General features: G+C 32.5%; 3 protein-coding genes across 4 annotated transcripts in view; all 3 read right to left on the minus strand.

Moving 5' to 3' along the window:
• Positions 1–31: 31 nt before the first annotated feature.
• The window catches only part of LOC127733821 (toll-like receptor 4), a 120,474-nt gene continuing 98,594 nt past the window's right edge, over positions 32–21,911 (minus strand). The window contains exon 2 of the mRNA XM_052243212.1: positions 32–1,331. Within this exon, the coding sequence (XP_052099172.1) occupies positions 898–1,331 (434 nt within the window). The 3' untranslated portion in view covers positions 32–897. The remainder of the gene's footprint in view (positions 1,332–21,911) is intronic.
• Positions 1,386–16,872, minus strand: LOC127733815 (toll-like receptor 3). Of its 2 annotated transcripts, XM_052243205.1 has the most exons (2): positions 15,488–16,841; positions 1,386–2,102 (listed from the first exon to the last, which is right to left on the minus strand). In XM_052243205.1, the coding sequence occupies exons 1-2, from the start codon at positions 16,757–16,759 to the stop codon at positions 1,506–1,508; spliced, it is 1,869 nt and encodes a 622-aa protein (XP_052099165.1). In that variant the 5' UTR covers positions 16,760–16,841; the 3' UTR covers positions 1,386–1,505. The 2 variants fall into 2 exon arrangements, with proteins under 2 accessions (XP_052099165.1, XP_052099166.1); XM_052243206.1 differs by lacking the exon at positions 1,386–2,102 and having other exon boundaries at positions 11,587–16,872.
• Positions 2,092–21,911, minus strand: part of LOC127733820 (toll-like receptor 4) — a 155,586-nt gene continuing 135,766 nt past the window's right edge. The window contains exon 2 of the mRNA XM_052243211.1: positions 2,092–3,308. The gene's annotated coding sequence lies outside the window, so the exon portion shown is untranslated. The remainder of the gene's footprint in view (positions 3,309–21,911) is intronic.

Consider the following 21,911-nt stretch of genomic DNA (forward strand, 5'->3'; position numbering starts at 1 on the left):
ACAACTTTGCAATGACCTAGATGTCAATAACTATTATAGTGCACGTTTTATGAAAACTATAATCATCGGCCTTCTTTTACTTTAGGGGACTTTAAAAATTGTAAAAAAAAAGAGGGGACTCATAAAAAAAAATTGTTTTTGGTAGTATAATATACAGGTTTTAGGAGACTAGTATGTATATAAAACAGTTTTATAGTAATTGTTTCTTTAAATGCGTTTATAGGTTGTGGGTCCACTAAAATGAAATAATGCATTATAGTACTACTTTACTTTAAGGGACTCATATATATATATCATTCAGTTTTATAGTAATTGGTTATTTTTATCTGTCTATAGGTTTTAAGTCCCCTAACGTAAAATAAGGCATTATAGCACAACTTTACTTAAGGGAACTATATTGGAAAATTGAAATGATACCTTTTTTACCATTTAATCTGGAATTACTATATATATGTATTGCAAGAAAAGATATAATATGTTACCAAGCAATTTTATTAAATTCTATATAAAAAAGATGAAAAATATCCATTTATGGACACATTCCCCTAAAGTAAAATGTAGGAATGTCGAGTCCCCTAGAGTAAAAGAAGGCCTAATTATCTATAATGAAATATATATATCATCACATATTCAGTAATATAAATATACAAAAACAATTACTATGTGGGTTACTTGATACCATGCACACAGTTTAATACAGGTCCTGATAATACTTATTTTCACAAATCCCAATTGTGTATCATGTCTGTGCAATCCCTCTTTGTTTCCATGATTTAACCATGAGACAAACAATCGATATTCAAAAACGTTGACATGAATAACAATGTGAAAAGAAAACGCACATGAATATAAGTGTATCCTGAATATTAAGCTGGAAATGTATACCTTCAAAACACTTCAAAAGAACCAAAGTCGTAGCTTTTGCCAAGCCATTTGTACTTCATCCTTCTCGACTGGCCATTGAATTAAAAATACATCTTTCCAAATGGTGAAAAATTCTATGATAATATCATCCAAAGGGGTATCTCTTGTAATAACAACAATATTCTGCAGATTTTTGAAAAACATTTCATACTTTGCTTTCTCGATTTCAAAACGAGTCCATTCATTTTCGAAAATTGATGGCGAGACTAGAAATATAACGTGTCTGCATCTATGAATGGAAGTAGCTCTTTCTGTTGCTATCGATTCGCCAACATTAAAATTTCTATCTTCGAAGCAAATTTTGAAACCCCATTCATCTTCTACTTTCTTTTGCAATTCTTTCACAAAAGAAATGTAGTCATCTGAATATGAAACGTAAACGTCATAATCAAAAGTTAGCTCAAGACCTTTCTCCGCAAATCTCCGGACATTTCGGAAGAAAAAGAAAATTATCCTCCATCTAAAATTGTACAATACTGTAATACAAATCAAACTTGATCAATCAGAAATTAATAATGAGATCCCTAACTTGATCCAAACTGTAGTATCACAATCAACGAAATAGTGATGAAAGTCTTCAGCTATATTTCTGGTATAGTTGATTTTTTAATTGAAGAAACCCAACAAGAGTAATTGACATTTTCATTAAACTTTACTTTAGTTGTAAGAATCCAACGCAAAAAGGTTGTTGTATCACAAGAACGAATCAATGGGTTATTACTGAGATATAATTTAACAGTTCTAAATTTGGTATGCTGGGTATCAATCCAATTTTGTATATTCTTCCGAATTGTAGTTAATTGATTGTGTGATAAATCGAGGTCGGTAAGGTTATCAAACTTCTTAACTACATCAGGAACATCATCAAACAAGTTATAAGATAAATTGAGAGTTGTTAAATGCGGTAATTGGCCAATCAAATTTTTTTTCCATATATAGTGATATGATATATCTAAATTTTTGATATTCGGACAAAGACTAAGTATCGATGAATTAGTTTGTAAAACGAGGTACAGTTTTGTTTCCTTCATGATGAGTGTTTTCAAATGGATTAAAAGTGGAATTTTTCCGGCTCCAATAGTAATATCAGAACTTATACCAGACAAATCTAAAAGCTCCAAACTATTAAATCCTTCTAAAGTTATAATCGGGAAAACATCTGTTTCAAAATAAGAAACCTCGAGATGCCGAAGGGAACTGTTTATTATTTTTACTTCCCTGAAACCATTTCTACCATTTCTACCCATTATATGTGTTATTCTCAAAAATTGAATCTGTTTCGGAACCGTAACTGTTATATTCTGTACCTCTAATCTACCTTTGTTTTCGAGTCTTCAAATTGTCGTATGGTTGTTTTCTCTCGCCACATCAAAGAAGACTGGGTTTTTGAATCTTAGTGGAAAATAGGAAAAATCAATCATTTTGATGTTGTTCATCCTGAATACAAACAAGAATAGATTTAATGCCCAAGTTTCTAAATTAAAACTATTAGTTGATACCATTATATGTTCATAGCACTGTGGATGTTTAAACGAAACTATTGATTTGTTTTTAACTGAAATAATCTGATTGTCCGAAAAGTCTAAGGTCTTTATACAGATAGTTGATATATATTTCATCATCTCCAGTGTCAGAACAACCGCGTCCAGGTCACGTTCAATATTACCACGAGTTATTCCGAGAAAAAGAATCGCATCCATTGATTTATTCTGTAATGGATGTAAAATTCTGAGAGCCTGGGTTAAGTGAATATTGCTGTTAGTAAGATTCAATACATTTATATGTTGAAATGGAACTAAAACGCCGATTTCAATAACGACAAAATGTTTACAAGTTGTCATGTGGAATTCCTTTATATTTACCGGCATATCGAAAAACGTCTCATTGTACAAAATCTTAACGTGGCAATAGTCAAATCTCAACTTGTATAAATTTTGCAGTTTCTTAAATTACTTTCCAAACGTTGCGTTAAACACAAGATCAATAGACAGCTCACGCAGGTTACAGAGTTTACCAGCGGAAATTCTATACAGGTTGTATTCTGGTGTTTTCATATTTTTACTAATGTCTAAAACTGATATAAAACACTCCAGAGGGGTACGATTCACTAACGTTCAGATAATTGTTAGACATAGTCAAATATTTCAATAATGATAAACCAATGAAAGCCTTTTCATGCAACACTCTAATAACATTGTTATCAAGCATTAACTGTTCTAGATACTTATATTCATGAAATACGTTGGCATCCAGTCTGGTCAGTCTGTTAGAACTTAAATCCAATTTCTTTATATCAGGCGGTAAATTGGTCGGAACAGATGTTAATCCTTGGTCTTTACACTGTGCCTCCTTATATCCTAACATATCCAATGTGATATTGCATTCTGAAAACACAGGATTACATAAATAAACAGATGTTATGCACACAACTATGAAGATGTACATCTTTTCCTAGTGTAAGTTGACGCGAAATTAATTTCAAGATTAAGTACTGTTATATAAAAAAAAACTTAGATAAAAATTCCATCACGTGATGAAAAGTTGCGACCGATTCAATAAAATTGTTTTATGATTACCTGTAAAATAAATAATAGTTTTCATTTAAGAATGACTTGATTCTATACTTTCATAGATCAAAATTACAGGATTTTGTTATAAAACCCCACTTGATAAATGTTTTATCAATAACTTCAGACACGAATTGTCAACAATTTGAAAGTTTCTAAATACTAGTGTACAATCGAAATTTTATCAACTGAACTCTATCTTACTATGTCGAACAGTAGTAGTGACCAATGTTCTTTTTAGATCGTGATATTTGAATTTCTCATGGTAATCTTTATACCAAAATATATGATAAACGGTATGTTTCCTTCTTGGTTGATTGTCCTTTCCTTGATGCTGATGTTCTGTTGTCATCTCCTTATCTGTTGCACATTTTCAATTCGCTCCTTATAAGCGCGTGTGTCTCCGGTTTCAATTAGTGGGATATTTTCATAACTTTAGTTAAACAGCAGAGATATAATATTATAAATTAGTAAAACATCCACTGATTTTTTATCTTACATATGTTGGTTGTAGAACCTTGATTCTAGCTCCAGGAATTTAATCAGAAGTGGTATATCGCATTCAGGTTTTTCCCCGTAATATTATTTCTAAAGCATACAAATTTGGAATTGTCATTCCAATCTTTCTTTTTTGGCTCAATAGACTTATTTATTACCGTAATGAGTATAGTATTGTTGTTAAATTATTGTCGAGGTTTTGTGGGAGTGTTTTTTGCGGTTTTTTTGGGTTTGTGTGAGGGGGTTATTTTATATAAACATTAATGTGCAGAATCATATCTTAAATGAAGGCGACCGTTGTTCACTGATATACAAATATCGTAAATCGAAAGAAGAGACAGATCAAGGTAACAAACAGAAATTGAGGAAATCGAATGAACTCCGTAAGGATCGAGACCGGGTGCGTCGACAGGATAATCTTCTCCTGCTTTGCATGCATCCATGCGAATTCACACTCAGTCAAAATGTCACACTCAGAAATAGGACACAATAAGTAAAATTACAGACGACTATACAAGTTCCTAAAGATCTAATACTGCGATAGTGGGTTGACACACCAACACAGCGCATCGGTCAACTAATTCGTGATGGTGAACCTTAAAATTATGTAGTGTCGATTTCAGTCGTTCTTCCTCATAACATAAAGCAATACCAATATCAAACTTTTATCATTTTCAATAGTATTCTGGATAATAAATTCTGCACAAAACGAGTCTTTCTGTTTTATTAGGACATTGTAAAGTATTAAGGTAGATAGGGTGTCTTCCTCCATCTTGGATTTTGTAATACCTGAAAACAATCGGTCTAGATCTTTAATAGAATGTGCAAATTTTGAGAGTAGTAGGTAATTCATGTGTAAGAATTTTCATTTCAATATAGAAAATGACATGTTTTATCATATTTATGGTTGTATTTTACAAAAAAACAGAAAACTTTTGTTTGATTCAATTTTTTACAACATTGCCACATAAGGGGAGGCAACTCAAATGTAAGGGCAGATAATTCAGATAAAGGTACTTTTACAATAGAATGTGTAAGGAATTTACCTATTTTATTATGTAGCAAGAAAATGGGTCCGGTGACCCCATTTTTTCTTTTTCTTATCTGAAAGCATACTATTAAAGCTATTTTCTCATATTTTATCTCAAAATTCTATGGTGTATTTTTCGTTTTATGGCAGAAAATTGGGTTTTCCATGCATAATCTATACAAAATATGTTAATTTTGAACAACCTGTAGCGTGAAAATAAGCCCCGTGACCCATTCTTTTCATAATTTTTTTTAAAAAGCTTGATATAAACTACATTTTGGCAAATTATTAAAAAATTCTACGGATTATAATTTAGACACCCCATCTACCTTAAGTCGTCTTTAAAATACGGTCACCGAAATTATGGTGAAGGACCGTATGAATTCATAACAATAGGTAAAGTACTTTGAACTTGCTTTGTGTAATAACTTGATACGATAAAATTTTCGTAAATGTACTTTTGCTTCATTATATTTATATATAAAGAAGTCTATAAAAACGACGAACCAGCAAATTTAATAAGTGTCGGATCGTCTATACTAGGCGATACTTTACAGATTAGAAACAAGTTATTAAAGTCCTAAATTTTGGGCAAAGATACTGCAATAAATCGTATAGACAGATATGTCGGCACAACAAAAGACCTTATTCAGTGTCAATGTTTTTTTAATGGGTGCAATACAATAAGCGTTTGTGTGTAACATTAGCTTGCTCGTACAGGTAAATATTATGCAATTAATTTAATCTGAAATCCTGCACCTCATAGAATAAAACAAAACTCAATACTATTTAGACGTGGCTACGCACTTATATATCCCAAAATGTAGTTGTTGGTATAAATACACACATATATATATATATATATAATAAGATCCATTTATTACACCTGGTGATCCGTTTATTTGGCAATCGCCAATGGCAGTCGGCAGGGTTTAAGAACATTTGTTGTTCGACCTGTTAGTCAAATGCGTTTTGTTAAAATATACTTTTTCACTTTTTTTGGTCTTTTGGAAAATGTTGTTTGTGCTGTATTTAGACCCCTCTAACAAGAAATTTGTTTTGCATGCACACGTATAAAAATTGCGGTTTTTATCCAACGCAATCATAGGTTTGAACGTTGTTTTCAATTTGATATATTAGTACCGTTGTGCAAAATCTTTAGACTGATATATATATATATATATATATATATATATATAAATATATATAGAAGTCTATAAAAAGGACCAACCAGCAAATTAAATATGTACCGGATCGTCTAGAATAGACGATACTGCGCAGATAAGGAAAAAATGTCGACACTGACGAAGGCTATTTGATAAGCCAAAATATTTGTCAACACGATTTATAACATCATCTTCGTAAATTACCATCTTATATTAGTACCGTTATGCATATCTTTAGACTTATATATATATATATATATATATATATATTCACAAGTCTAAATTGAAAACAACGTTCAAACCTATGATTGCGTTGGATAAAAACCGCAATTTTTATACGTGTGCATGCAAAACAAATTTCTTTGAAGAGGGTCTAAATACAGCACAAACAACATTTTCCAAAAGACCAAAAAAGTGAAAAAGTATATTTTAACAAAACGCATTTGACTAGCAGGTCGAACAACGGATGTTCTTAAACCCTGCTGACTGCCATGGCGATTGCCAAATAAACGGATCACAGATGTAACACAATGGATCTTAATTATATTAATTTAATACCAAACAGAAAACAATAAACTTGCGGAAAAGATGGTATATCGCAAACATGAGGTGCAAACATTTGTACACCATATCCGGATTTCGACAATTAATGTCTCTTCAGTGATGTTAGGAATCGAAACGGTATTTGGAAGGCCATATAATTTACCTGAATTTGGGATTGACTCTTGAATTTTGAAGAGTCGAAATAGGATGAACGGATCATATAAACCCGAAGGCAAATATAATACAAGCCCAAACGAAAAAATATAAACAAGTCTAAATTGAAAACAACGTTCAAACCTATGATTGCGTTGGATAAAAACCGCAATTTTTATACGTGTGCATGCAAAACAAATTTCTTTGAAGAGGGGTCTAAATACAGCACAAACAACATTTTCCAAAAGACCAAAAAAGTGAAAAAGTATATTTTAACAGAATGCATTTGACTAGCAGGTCGAACAACGGATGTTCTTAAACCCTGCTGACTGCCATGGCGATTGCCAAATAAACGGATCACAGATGTAACACAATGGATCTTAATTATATTAATTTAATACCAAACAGAAAACAATAAACTTGCGGAAAAGATGGTATATCGCAAACATGAGGTGCAAAAATTTGTACACCATATCCGGATTTCGACAATTAATGTCTCTTCAGTGATGTTAGGAATTGAAACGGTATTTGGAAGGCCATATAATTTACCTGAATTTGGGATTGACTCTTGAATTTTGAAGAGTCGAAATAGGATGAACGGATCATATAAACCCGAAGGCAAATATAATACAAGCCCAAACGAAAAAATATAAACAAGTCTAAATTGAAAACAACGTTCAAACCTATGATTGCGTTGGATAAAAACCGCAATTTTTATACGTGTGCATGCAAAACAAATTTCTTTGAAGAGGGTCTAAATACAGCACAAACAACATTTTCCAAAAGACCGAAAAAGTGAAAAAGTATATTTTAACAAAACGCATTTGACTAGCAGGTCGAACAACGAATGTTCTTAAACCCTGCTGACTGCCATGGCGATTGCTAAATAAACGGATCACAGATGTAACACAATGGAACTTAATTATATTAATTTAATACCAAACAGAAAACAATAAACTTGCGGAAAAGATGGTATATCGCAAACATGAGGTGCAAAAATTTGTACACCATATCCGGATTTCGACAATTAATGTCTCTTCAGTGATGTTAAAGGAATCGAAACGGTATTTGGAAGGCCATATAATTTACCTGAATTTGGGATTGACTCTTGAATTTTGAAGAGTCGAAATAGGATGAACGGATCATATAAGCCCGAAGGCAAATATAATACAAGCCCAAACGAAAAAATATAAACAAGTCTAAATTGAAAACAACGTTCAAAGCTATGATTGCGTTGGATAAAAACCGCAATTTTTATACGTGTGCATGCAAAACAAATTTCTTTGAAGAGGGGTCTAAATACAGCACAAACAACATTTCCCAAAAGACCAAAAAAGTGAAAAAGTATATTTTAACAGAACGCATTTGACTAGCAGGTCGAACAACGGATGTTCTTAAACCCTGCTGACTGCCATGGCGATTGCCAAATAAACGGATCACAGATGTAACACAATGGATCTTAATTATATTAATTTAATACCAAACAGAAAACAATAAACTTGCGGAAAAGATGGTATATCGCAAACATGAGGTGCAAAAATTTGTACACCATATCCGGATTTCGACAATTAATGTCTCTTCAGTGATGTTAGGAATCGAAACGGTATTTGGAAGGCCATATAATTTACCTGAATTTGGGATTGACTCTTGAATTTTGAAGAGTCGAAATAGGATGAACGGATCATATAAACCCGAAGGCAAATATAATACAAGCCCAAACGAAAAAATATAAACAAGTCTTAATTGAAAACAACGTTCAAACCTATGATTGCGTTGGATAAAAACCGCAATTTTTATACGTGTGCATGCAAAACAAATTTCTTTGAAGAGGGGTCTAAATACAGCACAAACAACATTTTTCAAAAGACCAAAAAAGTGAAAAAGTATATTTTAACAAAACGCATTTGACTAGCAGGTCGAACAACGGATGTTCTTAAACCCTGCTGACTGCCATGGCGATTGCCAAATAAACGGATCACAGATATAACACAATGGATCTTAATTATATTAATTTAATACCAAACAGAAAACAATAAACTTGCGGAAAAGATGGTATATCGCAAACATGAGGTACAAACATTTGTACACCATATCCGGATTTCGACAATTAATGTCTCTTCAGTGATGTTAGGAATCGAAACGGTATTTGGAAGGCCATATAATTTACCTGAATTTGGGATTGACTCTTGAATTTTGAAGAGTCGAAATAGGATGAACGGATCATATAAACCCGAAGGCAAATATAATACAAGCCCAAACGAAAAAATATAAACAAGTCTAAATTGAAAACAACGTTCAAACCTATGATTGCGTTGGATAAAAACCGCAATTTTTATACGTGTGCATGCAAAACAAATTTCTTTGAAGAGGGGTCTAAATACAGCACAAACAACATTTTCCAAAAGACCAAAAAAGTGAAAAAGTATATTTTAACAAAACGCATTTGACTAGCAGGTCGAACAACGGATGTTCTTAAACCCTGCTGACTGCCATGGCGATTGCCAAATAAACGGATCACAGATGTAACACAATGGATCTTAATTATATTAATTTAATACCAAACAGAAAACAATAAACTTGCGGAAAAGATGGTATATCGCAAACATGAGGTGCAAAAATTTGTACACCATATCCGGATTTCGACAATTAATGTCTCTTCAGTGATGTTAGGAATCGAAACGGTATTTGGAAGGCCATATAATTTACCTGAATTTGGGATTGACTCTTGAATTTTGAAGAGTCGAAATAGGATGAACGGATCATATAAACCCGAAGGCAAATATAATACAAGCCCAAACGAAAAAATATAAACAAGTCTTAATTGAAAACAACGTTCAAACCTATGATTGCGTTGGATAAAAAACCGCAATTTTTATACGTGTGCATGCAAAACAAATTTCTTTGAAGAGGGGTCTAAATACAGCACAAACAACTTTTTCCAAAAGACCAAAAAAGTGAAAAAGTATATTTTAACAAAACGCATTTGACTAGCAGGTCGAACAACGGATGTTCTTAAACCCTGCTGACTGCCATGGCGATTGCCTAATAAACGGATCACAGATGTAACACAATGGATCTTAATTATATTAATTTAATACCAAACAGAAAACAATAAACTTGCGGAAAAGATGGTATATCGCAAACATGAGGTGCAAAAATTTGTACACCATATCCGGATTTCGACAATTAATGTCTCTTCAGTGATGTTAGGAATCGAAACGGTATTTGGAAGGCCATATAATTTACCTGAATTTGGGATTGACTCTTGAATTTTGAAGAGTCGAAATAGGATGAACGGATCATATAAACCCGAAGGCAAATATAATACAAGCCCAAACGAAAAAATATAAACAAGTCTAAATTGAAAACAACGTTCAAACCTATGATTGCGTTGAATAAAAACCGCAATTTTTATACGTGTGCATGCAAAACAAATTTCTTTGAAGAGGGGTCTAAATACAGCACAAACAACATTTTCCAAAAGACCAAAAAAGTGAAAAAGTATATTTTAACAAAACGCATTTGACTAGCAGGTCGAACAACGGATGTTCTTAAACCCTGCTGATATTATATATATAATAGTTTAGATCCATTTTGTTACATCTGGGGATCCGTTTATTTGGCAATCGCCAATGGCAGTCAGCAGGGTTTAAGAACATCCGTTGTTCGACCTGCTAGTCAAATGCTTTTTCACTTTTTTGGTCTTTTGGAAAATGTTGTTTGTGCTGTTTTCAGACCCCTCTACCAAGAAATATGTTTGGATGCACACGTATAAAAATTGCGGTTTTTATCCAACGCAATCATAGGTTTGAACGTTGTTTTCAATTTAGACTTGTATATATAGAATAACTATACATTTTCTCGAAATATAAAAAGAAAATATTTGAACAACGTAAAGAAACAGGTAGAATGCGAGACTCTGCAGAGCATTTCTATCCTAAACCGAGCGGGGTAGACCACATACCACAATTGATTTCCCTTTAAGTTCTTGTCAAATTTATTAAAATCGCATCCTGTTATTTTGACCTATCATTTGTGTGTGTGTTAAGTGTACAGTACATGTCCAAATTCTTTCCAAAATTCAAAAAAATAATTGCACTTTTTGTTTTGCAGACAGTATGGTCTGTTTGGCCTATAACAGTAAACTACATGGTATAAGTTTTACTCATTGCTGAAGGTTGACTTTGTTGGACAGTTATCTTATTGGCAATCAAACGAGATATTTCGGAAAGTATGTTGCAACATCTTATAAACTGATTTCACTTAAGGCGAAGTAGAAGTTGTTTGATCATATTTCGGATTTTTACGAAATTCTATATGCATTGAACTCGTTGAAAAAAGTAAAACAACAAAAATACCGACCTCCAAGGAAAATTCAAAACAGAAAGTCCCTTAACAATTGACAACATCAAAAGCTCAAACACATCAAACGAATGGAAAACAACTTTCATATTCCTGACATGGTACAGGCATTTTCTTATTTAGAAAATGGTGGATTTAACCTATATGCAGATTAAACACATTGATTCTAAAGATATAATAAATTCAAAATCTTTCGAATAGAAGATTTGAATGTATAGAAACGAATATTCATGCTGTTAAAAAAATCCGATCCACATAATTCTTTTTTAATGATATGTTATCACTAAACTAGATTCAGGTTTAATGATCACCAGATTCGTGTTTGCAGACTTAATCATTTGCGTTTTGTTTTGTTTTTTTTTTGTTTCTTTTTTTGTGCATAAAAATTACGATATTGCAGATTGACCACAGGCACTTGTCTCTTTAAAAAAACTACATTAATATACCTTTATTTTTTTATAAAATTATATAGATTTACTATTACATGTGAGGGTGACGCCAACATGTCATTTTGTTCCTCGACGCTCTTTCCGTACTTACACAAAACGTCGCATACTGTAATCTGTTTGCAATGATGGTCGTGTAATGAACGCTGCTTTAACACCAAATTTGTTCTCATCTGTACACCGGTAATAATTACCTGTACGTGAGATTTGTTTACACGAGTAAACTACATGAAGGATTAATGTAAATGAACCAATGCATGCATATATACTAAACTAAGTCTTATATTTTCGATTTTAATATAAATTACGAATCTATAACGTATTATCGACAAATTATATTTTATTCAATGATTGTTGATCGCAAGATAATTAACTTTCGAGTTTGTTGCCGATGTTAACCAGATCGTGATATTAGTAAACAGCCAACACAGAGCATGTTGAGTACATGCAAAATAAGTTAAATAATAGAGTCATAATATATTTTATTTTTTTTATTTTTCATGCGTTCCCATTTTTTATTAAGTGCCAGTCTTTGTATGAATCAGGCAATTTAAAAATCAAAAACATGGCCGAAAAAACACACCGACCAAACCATCCTATTTTGAAGTTACCCTCATCCTGAGTTAGAAATGGTAAGTCTTTCATTTTTGCGTTTCTGGTAATTCGAAAAATCTCTAGATGACTTTTGGTTAGAATAATAGCAAATTACGGAGTTAGCTCCCCTTAATTGTTAATTTCTAGTACATTTCAACCAAATTATATCTTGAATTACCAGATTAGAAAAAAGTAAACGAAAGTTATATTCGTGCACCATTATACATTTTGAACATTAATTAATGTAAACTTGAGTGGGTTTTTGTTTGTCATGTTTTCACCACTTCCTAATTCTTAGGCAGATTGGCACTTAAACTTTTCTTTAACAGTGTTAAATGATTTGTTGTATTAAATTTGTTCTTTAAGAATCAGTTATTACAATTTACCTTTCAGTGAACGTTTGTTTACATCAGGGTTTTCCCCTCGCACTTACGCTGTGCGGTGGCCGAAGCTCTAACGAGAGTTCACGTAGTAAAGATCATTACGGGAAGACAATAATTCAATAGCAGTACATAAAGGAAGATTTTGATAATATAAAAGATTTTCTGTTACAAGAAAGTTCACGTACACTTTTTTTATAATAAAACTTAGCCATTCAAATATATGAAACATATTTTTTCTACACATACTTTTAAATTGGTTCTTCACATGGTTCTGCTGAAATCAATATGTTTTCCTAAGTATTGATTGGGATATAGGAATATGTTCTTCCCTTAGTCTTCTTTCAACAGTAAAACCCTTGCCATAGATTTTTTTATCTGTGCGGGATGTATAAATTCAAAGTAACGTCCGATCAGAGTTAAATCCGTTGCCTCGTGTAGAAAGAGTGCCACTCTTTTTGCAGTTAAGAACCCTTGCAACAACCCTTTCAGGGATTTGTAGGTAGCCTGTTGCAAGTCTTAAATTATGTCCATACCACATATATCCTTATTTTACATTAGCATTCTAAATCCCCCTTTCATCAAGGGAGACTCCCTATTGTAGGGCCTATTGTATTAATTGTTAATTTGTTACTGAACATGCATGTAATATTTGCAACTCGGTGTAAAGCAAACAACACTCAATCAAACAACTATACATGTATTAATGCCCCTTATTCTGAAATAGTCCACTCAATTCGGTAAGACAATGTCCAATGAATGATGTGTTTGATGATAACGTCGAGTCCAAAAAGAGGTAAGTAAAGCTATCTGATCGTTTTTAATAGCTGATCAATATTTTGAGTTTTGGACAAATGAATTGGTATATGACTCAATTCATAATATATTTAGAATCATTTTATTTCAAATAGGTTTCTTCCTTAAATATTTATAAAAAAATTCTCTTCTTAATATCTAGTTGTATGTACACTTAACCCACACAAGCCCTTCATTGACTTTTATCAATGGGAACGTAGATGAGTTTAGTTTACGCGTTGATGACACTAACACCACACCGAGTTTAGCTCAAAATTATATAAACACAACCTAATGAAGTAAGTACTGTTACAAATAAGAGCTAAGTTAAGACTTTGACAAATGTTGGTAAAAAAATAACAATGTACAAATTTCTTTACCAAACTTGAAAAGCCAAATTTTAGAGTGTGAATAATTTGATATCCATAATCAAAGTTATCAGTTGACATGTAGAGTGCACATTTAATTTTGAGCTTTAACAACATTTGGGGATTAGGCGGTCCACTGGGTCCCACCTATTAAAATACCCCCGATTAAACAAGTTCAAATTTACAGCTCTAACCAGCAACATAATACAAACAAAATCTACTATGTGGGTTAATTGATACAATGCACACAGGTATATACAGTTCTTTATAATACATATTTTTTCAAAGCAAGATAGGTTATCATGTCTCTGCTATGCCTTTTATTTCCATGTTTAAGCAATGATACAAACTGTTTAGATTAAATACTATAACATGAATAAAGATGTGAAAAGCTACGCACACGCATAAAAGTGTATCATGAATGTTAAGCTGGACATTTTTACCTTAAAGATACTTCAAAAGAACCAAAGTCGAAGCTTTTGCCAAGCCATTTGGACTGCCTCCTTCTCGAATGGCCATTGAATCAAAAGTACATCTTTCCAAATGGTGGAAAATTCTACGGGAATATTATCCAAAGGGATATCTCTTGTAATAACAACAATCTTCTGCAGATTTTTGGAAAACTTTTCATACTTTGCTCGCTCGATTTCAAAACGAGTCCATTCATTTTCGACAATTGATGGCGAGACAAGAAATATAACGTGTCTGCATCTATGAATAGAAGTAGCTCTTTCGGTAGCTATTGATTCACCTACAATAAAATCTCTATCTTCGAAGCAAATTTTGAAACCCCATTCATCTTCTACTTTCTTTTGCAATTCTTTCACAAAAGAAATACAATCATCCGAATATGAAACGTAAACGTCATAATCAAAAGTTAGCTCAAGACCTTTCTCTGCAAATCTCCGGATATTTCGGAAGAAAAAGAAAATTATCCTCCATCTAAAATTGTACAATAGCGTAATACAAATCAAAGTTGATAAAACAGAAACCAATAACGAAATGCCTAATTTGATCCAAACGGTAGAATCACAGTCAACGAAATAATGATGAAAGTCTTCAGCGACATTTCTGGTATAGTTGATTGTTTTAAGCGAAGAAACCCAACAAGAGTAGTTTCCATTTTTATCTAACTTTACTTTAGTTGTCAGAATCCAACGCAAAAATATTGTTGTATCACATGAACAAATCAATGGGTTATTACTGAGATATAATTTAAAAGTTCAAAAGTTGGTATGCTGGGTATCAATCCAACTAAGTATATTTTTCCGAATTGTAGTTAATTGATTGTGTGATAAATCGAGGTCAGTAAGGCTATCAAACTTTGTAACTACATCAGGAACATCATCAAACAAGTTATAAGATAGATTGAGTTGTGTTAAATGCGGCAGTTGCCAAAGCGAATTCATTTTCCACATATAGTTATATGATATATCCAAATTCTTTATATTAGGACAAAGACTTGATATTGATGAATTAGTTTGTAAAACGAGGTACAATTTTGTTTCCTTCAAGATGAGTGTTTTCAAATGGATTAAAAGTGGAATTTTCCCCGCCCCAATTGTAATATCGGAACTTATTCCTGACAAATCCAGATGCTCCAATCTATTAAATCCTTCTACAGTCAAAATCGGGAAAACATCGGTTTCAAAATAAGAAACTTCGAGTTGCCGAAGGGAGCTATTTATTACTTTTATTTCCCTGAAGCCATTTCTACCCATTACATGTGCTATTCTCACAAATTGCATTTGGTTCGGAACCGTAACTGTTATATCCTGTATCTCTAATCTGCCTTTGTATTCAAGTCTTTCGATTGTTGTATGGTTATTTTTCGTCACGATGTCAAGGAAAACTGGGTTTTTGAACCTTAGTGGAAAATAGGAGAAATCAAACATTTTGATGTTGGTCATTCTGAATACAAACAAGAAAAGATTAACTGCCCAAGTTTCTAAACTAAAACTATTAGATGATACCATTATATGTTCAAAGCACTGCGGATGTTTAAACGAAACTATTGAATTGTTTTTAACTGAAATAATCTGATTGTCAGAAAAGTCTAAGGTCGTTATACAGATAGTTGATATGTATTTCATCATATCCTGTGTAAGAACAACCGCGTCAAGGTCGTGTTTGATATTACCATGAGTTATTCCACGAAAAAGAATTGCATCCATTGATTTATTTTGAAACGGTTGTACAATTCTGAGAGCCTGAGTTAAGTGAATATTGCTGTTAGTAAGATTCAGTACTTTTAGATGAGGAAATGGTACTAAAACTCCAACTTCAATGACGACAAAATGTTTACAAGTTGTCATGTGGAATTCATTTATATTAACCGGCATATCTGAAAATGTCTCATTGTATAAAATATCAACGTGGCAATAGTCAAATCTCAACTTTCGTAAATTGTGTAGTTTCCTAAATTGCTGTCCAAACGTTGCGTTCAACACAAGATCAATTGACAGCTCACACAGGTTACAGAGTTCACCAACGGGAATTCTATACGGGTTGTATTCTGGTGTTTTCATATTTCTACTGACATCTAAAGCTGATAAATTCTGTAAGGATTCAAACACTCCAGGTGGGTAAGATGTAAACACGTTTAATTGATTTTTTACCATGGACAACCGTCGTAATAATGATAATCCGGTGAAAGCCTTCGCATCCAAAAAATTCATAATATTATTATCAAGTATAAGTTGTTCTAGATACTTATATCTATGAAAACTGTTGTCACCCAATCTGGTCAGTCTATTATAACTTAAATCTAATATCTTTAAATCAGGCGGTAAATTTGTCGGAACAGATGTAAATCCCTGGTGTTTACAATCAGCCTCCTTATCTTCTAATGTATTTAATGTGATATTGCATTGTGCATGTACTGTTGTATATGGATAAACAAGTATAATCCAAATTGTTATGATGATATACATTATTTTGATTAACTTAATTTGTCATCTACTTCCAGCGGTATAGACAAATTCGATAAATGACTGCAGTGTGTGCATGTTTTTAAATTTCTGTCTTTAAATGTGTAAGGATTTAGTTTCTTTTATTTTGCCTTGACCGATATGGTTTTGATTGCATTTAATAAGTTTAAAAACCAAACAAACAAACATCGTAATAAAACTTTATATCCACATTACGGTTTCACATGCAGAGATAAATGAAAATGAAATGTAGATAAACAAGGGCAAGGGCAAGTTGTATTTTTCCTCTCCTTTTTTAACTTTGTATAAAGAGTGCAATTACAGCAAGGGACAGGAAATGCCTACCCGTCCGGAGCACTTGAGTTTTCTTCGTGTTGTTCTCAATCGAAAGTCTTCTATGTAGTATTGACTTTATTGTTTCTTTTTGTTTTTTCCTACTGCCATAATGATGTCGATCTTATTTCGACTGGCTGAAAGTTTTGACGGAAACCTATGCAGGACCGACGAAACTTCAATTTGTATTCAAGATCACGAATTAAAAAAAAATGTGATCACGGATTAAAATCGTAACGAAGAATTCAATATTTTGTTTTCAATGATTAAATTAAAATGTAAGGCAAAAACTGAAACACACAAATTATATTGTTTATTTGTATATATACACTGTACCAAGGAGGTTGGCAATTTCTAAACCCGAAAAGCTATATTTAGATTGAATCTAATCGCGCATACATGTACAGTTGAATTATTTTTTGGGGAATCATTCTAATTGATAAAAATAATTACCATCATTTTCAGCAGAAATAACAAGCTATTTGATTCATTCGAATCGTCAGTGGTGACATAAACAACGAAATATTTAAAAACGTTAAAGAGAAATATATATATAAAACATTACATCAAGAAGGATGACACAGCTTGCTAAGAAATACTTGTGAATCGGGACGGGGTATCATTGTCATTTGGAAATTTCTTGCGAATCCTAATATCACAGTTAAAGTATGCCTGACCCAGGTCAAAAGACATCTTTGTCCCGTTATTTCAAAGCTGTAAATATTATTACACTTCCAAGTGAAAAATGCTATAATACATGAAGTATGCGTGACAAAATGTATTTAATGTATCAGATTATAGCAGTTTTTACATGGCATATCATATAAAAAGGACAAACGAAGGAACAAAATTCGTAGAACAAAACTAGCGACAATTCGTAACAAGTAAAATGGGTTCGACAACTCTTGTTACTGTGTGCAAACGTTGGAAAAGCATTGGCGAGTTGTAATCTCGGTAAGAATTCAAATATGTAAGATATTGACATGTATTTAAGTTTTATACACTGTTGTTAACAAGATGTAAGTGTTGTGAGTTATTTCTCTCTTATGATACACCCGCTATCAGTATTCAATATATAAGAATTTGATGATCGGTGGATGTGAAATATATGCTCACATAAAGCTTACGACATTTTCATAGACGGACAGAAGGAAAAACACACGGACAAACAATCATAGGAAAACCAATCTATCCCCTCCTTTGGTGTGATGATATAACAATTCGCATGAAGCCAACTTCAAATGTCTATTCATACATTCGAGGTTGATACTGTCTACTTGGTAGTGTTCTCAACTTTTGTCCTGCTCGTTCAAATCAATAACTATTGACTGGAGTTCTTTATGACTCGGCTTTTCTCCTGGTACATGTTGAAATCAATCACAGAAGAAATGCATGCAGTGTTGGTGATAGATTGTGTTTAATTCGATCAGGCCAGTACTTGTGAATTGTGGAAGTGATTGTACAAGTCTATGTTAGTCATACAGTTGTTTTCCATTCGTTTGATGTGTTTGAGCTTTTGATTTTGCTATTTGTTAAGGGACATTCCGTTTTGAATTTTCATTGGTTCGGTATTTGTGTTATTTCACTTTTTGGTCATACAGCTCTTCAAATGTGTCGGTTCTTATACATCCTTCTCTTTCAAATAGGATTTTTTTTAATTTCAATAGAGAGCTACATACGTATTTGGTGCATGAACGTGTGGAATTATAATCAAACTAGACGAAGGACAGAGCTGGATATGGTTTAGATACTTGCAATCGTTTGAGATCGCATGCTTATTCTGAATGTCTATATTTGTGGAACCGTTTGTTGGCCTATATATCTACTGTTGCCTAACATCTGCTTTTAACCATTACACCATATAGTCATACATTAAAATATTTGCAGCTTCATGTTACAAATCCCTGTTCATATTTTCACATACTTTATGACATTCTTTATTTAGCGAATCAGTCAAAAAGATACACAAAAACAAAAGCAAAATAGAAAGAAACAGAGGAAACTAAAAATTGAAGCATCTTGATATTGATGTAACGTGTCAAAATTTTGTTTGCTCTGGCTAGTATTTTCAAATTGTTTTTCTGGTTCGTTTTTGTTAATGTGGTTGTCTGGCTTTCGTTTGTAAAAACAAAATTACTCTTGCTAGCGTGTTCATAACCATATTTAGTCGATAGTCGTTTGTATAATTGTTCAAAAGTCAATAATGTTGTATGTTTTAAATTCAGGAAAAAGAATGGCTAACGTTTATTTATTTCAATCAGTTTGTATAATTCTAATACAACTTTTATTTAGGAAAAACAACATGCGTGACGGAGGACCTTCTGCATATGATTTTGAGAAATGGACCTACTTTAAAAGATGGTGAGTAAACCTTAAAACTATGACAATATCAGCGTTGCCTATAATCATGAACTCAAGAACAATATTCCTATTGGAAACATCGTAATGATAAAATTGTGTTCGTGATTTTTTTATGCTTTTATTCTTCCAAATGTTTAGATTCGAGCACAACTGATGAGTCTTATGAAAAAAAAACCCGCGGCTGATGTACTGAAATTTCAAGCCGTTACCATTTGGTTTATTTTCACACTAAAAACTGTTTAGTATCATAATCATAACTTCCAAACAATCTTATTCATTTACTGAACAAAAATTATAACGTTGTCCAAATAAACACACCCTTGTCCTTTGGTCTTTAATTTGGTGGATAGTTGGTTATCATACAACATCTCATTATTTCACTGTTTGAGAAATGATCATAGCAAAAAAACAATTAACCACAAATCTTTATTTCTTGTATTAGTGTTAGAAGTAAACAATTGCGGTAAATAATCATTGCTAAGTTAAGTAATGAGAGGTACGAACGATTTAATGTAGCACCAATTAAAACGCCTGAACGAAGCACACTGTGCAGAAATCTAACCAATTTTGAGATGTTTACCTAGTCGATCTCTATCTTTATTTCAAATCTAAAATACGTTGTTAACACGTTGTTAGGAAAAAAGTTACTTTATAATAATAGCAAGTAAAACCAAAAAAGCTTTTACTCATTTTAACATTAACTATAAAAATTTTACAGCACAAGATGCGAATTTTTGTCAATTATGTTCTCTTAAGTGATGCTCGAGGCCAAAATTTTTAAATTGTAAACCTAATTCTAATGTTGAAGAGCTGACTTTAATGAGTAAATAAACCATATGAGCTTCTGAATTTGTGAATCCTTGTCACATTTCATCTGTTAACAAAGGAATAAACTCAAACAACAGACATACTCTTCAAATATATTTTAACAACATCTCGAAAAAAAAACCGAATAACACGAATGTGCACCAATGAAAAAGGATTATGATAGACATTTTTTTAATTTTTAGATCTCGAACGAAGACCAACATTTTTTGCATCACTAAAAACATCTCAGCAAACTCTATCTAATATTAAAGATATTGTGAAGTTTGATGACGCAAAGATCAATATTGGAGGTGGATACGACTCTACAACTGGAATATTTACTTCTCCTCGGAATGGTATCTACATACTCTCCTGTACTATTATGGGTAATGCTGGCGGTGCACTTCATTTCCAGCTAAATAAGAACGACCAGTTATATACAGCAGGGTTTGTCGCTAAATCGAACTATGGAGCTCAAACGGTAAACTGTCTCGCCGAGCTAAGGACAGGAGATAAAGTGTATGTTAAACACAGATCTAGCACATCTGAGAACGTACGTGGAAGACACTTCTCTACATTTTCCGGTTATCTTTTGTCTAAGTAATAAAATTCACTGTTCTCAATATTCTATTCTATAAATTTTTAGAACAAATCTGTTGTCCTTTTTATTAGATATCTTCTTGGTAAATCAGTCTCATGATCATCGAATAAAAAAATGAACAATGATTAAAAGTTTTAATATTTCATGTTTTAGCGATTGATACCTTTCCTACCGTTATTTGGTTCAATAAAGGCATAGACCGGAACTGCAGTTTATATGCAATATGTTAGCTCTACTTATACATTTTTGTAATAGCGTCTTAACAGGCTCTATAATTAGTCACATTTTGTATGTGTCAGAGTGTTCTATTGAAGTCTGTGATTTGATAACTTTCACAAAAAAATTGAAGAGTGTGATGATATACATTCCACGAGTGCCCTGTTTGAAGGAAACTGTTTTTCTTCTGAATCTTACTGAAATAAATATGTAACCATCATAAATTCTTGGTTATTCACTATTGGTCATAACAGACAAATTCGCAAACAATAAAATGAAATTAAGGATACCACTTATTTTTAATATGAGCATTTCGTCTGTTGTTGTGATATAAATGTCGATAACTCAGAATTAATTATGGCAAGTTTTAATTTTATGAAATTTTATTTACTTTAAAATGTTTGTTTCATGATGTAAGCAGAATCAGGAGCTTACCCTTCTGTAGCACCTGAGAGATTACCCCTGATTGTTGGTGGGTTTTGTGTTGCTCCGTCTTAGTTTTCTATGTTGTGTGCGAAACTGTTGTTTGCCGTTTAATCATTTTTTGTTTTTGCCATGGCAGTTCGTTTTCGACTTCTGCAGTTTGACTATCCCTTTAAATCTTCTGCCTCTCTTCTAAGGATTCAGACCTTATGAAACTCATCATGAGATTTAGAGTAAAATATACTGCACTTTGTTTAAAAAAAAAAAATCATATTCGCATTGGTGTGATTCCATACTTCAAACAACGTTTTCATGATTAATATTAAACTGTATTTGATGTCTCTGGTATAACAATAAAGCCTAACTCTTTTGTTAAGCCATTTACATCACTGCAGATAATCGAAATGATATAGG

This window comes from Mytilus californianus, unplaced genomic scaffold, assembly GCF_021869535.1.
Source record: "Mytilus californianus isolate M0D057914Y unplaced genomic scaffold, xbMytCali1.0.p SCAF_3, whole genome shotgun sequence".
NCBI lineage: Eukaryota > Metazoa > Mollusca > Bivalvia > Mytilida > Mytilidae > Mytilus > Mytilus californianus.

Coding starts and splice junctions, on each gene's coding strand:
- LOC127733815 (XM_052243205.1), bottom strand. CDS start 16,759: ATGTATATCATCATAACAATTTGGATTATACTTGTTTATCCATATACA. Junction 2,103..15,487: donor GCTCCCTTCGGCAACTCGAA/GTTTCTTATTTT, acceptor CGGCATCTCGAG/GTTTCTTATTTTGAAACAGA.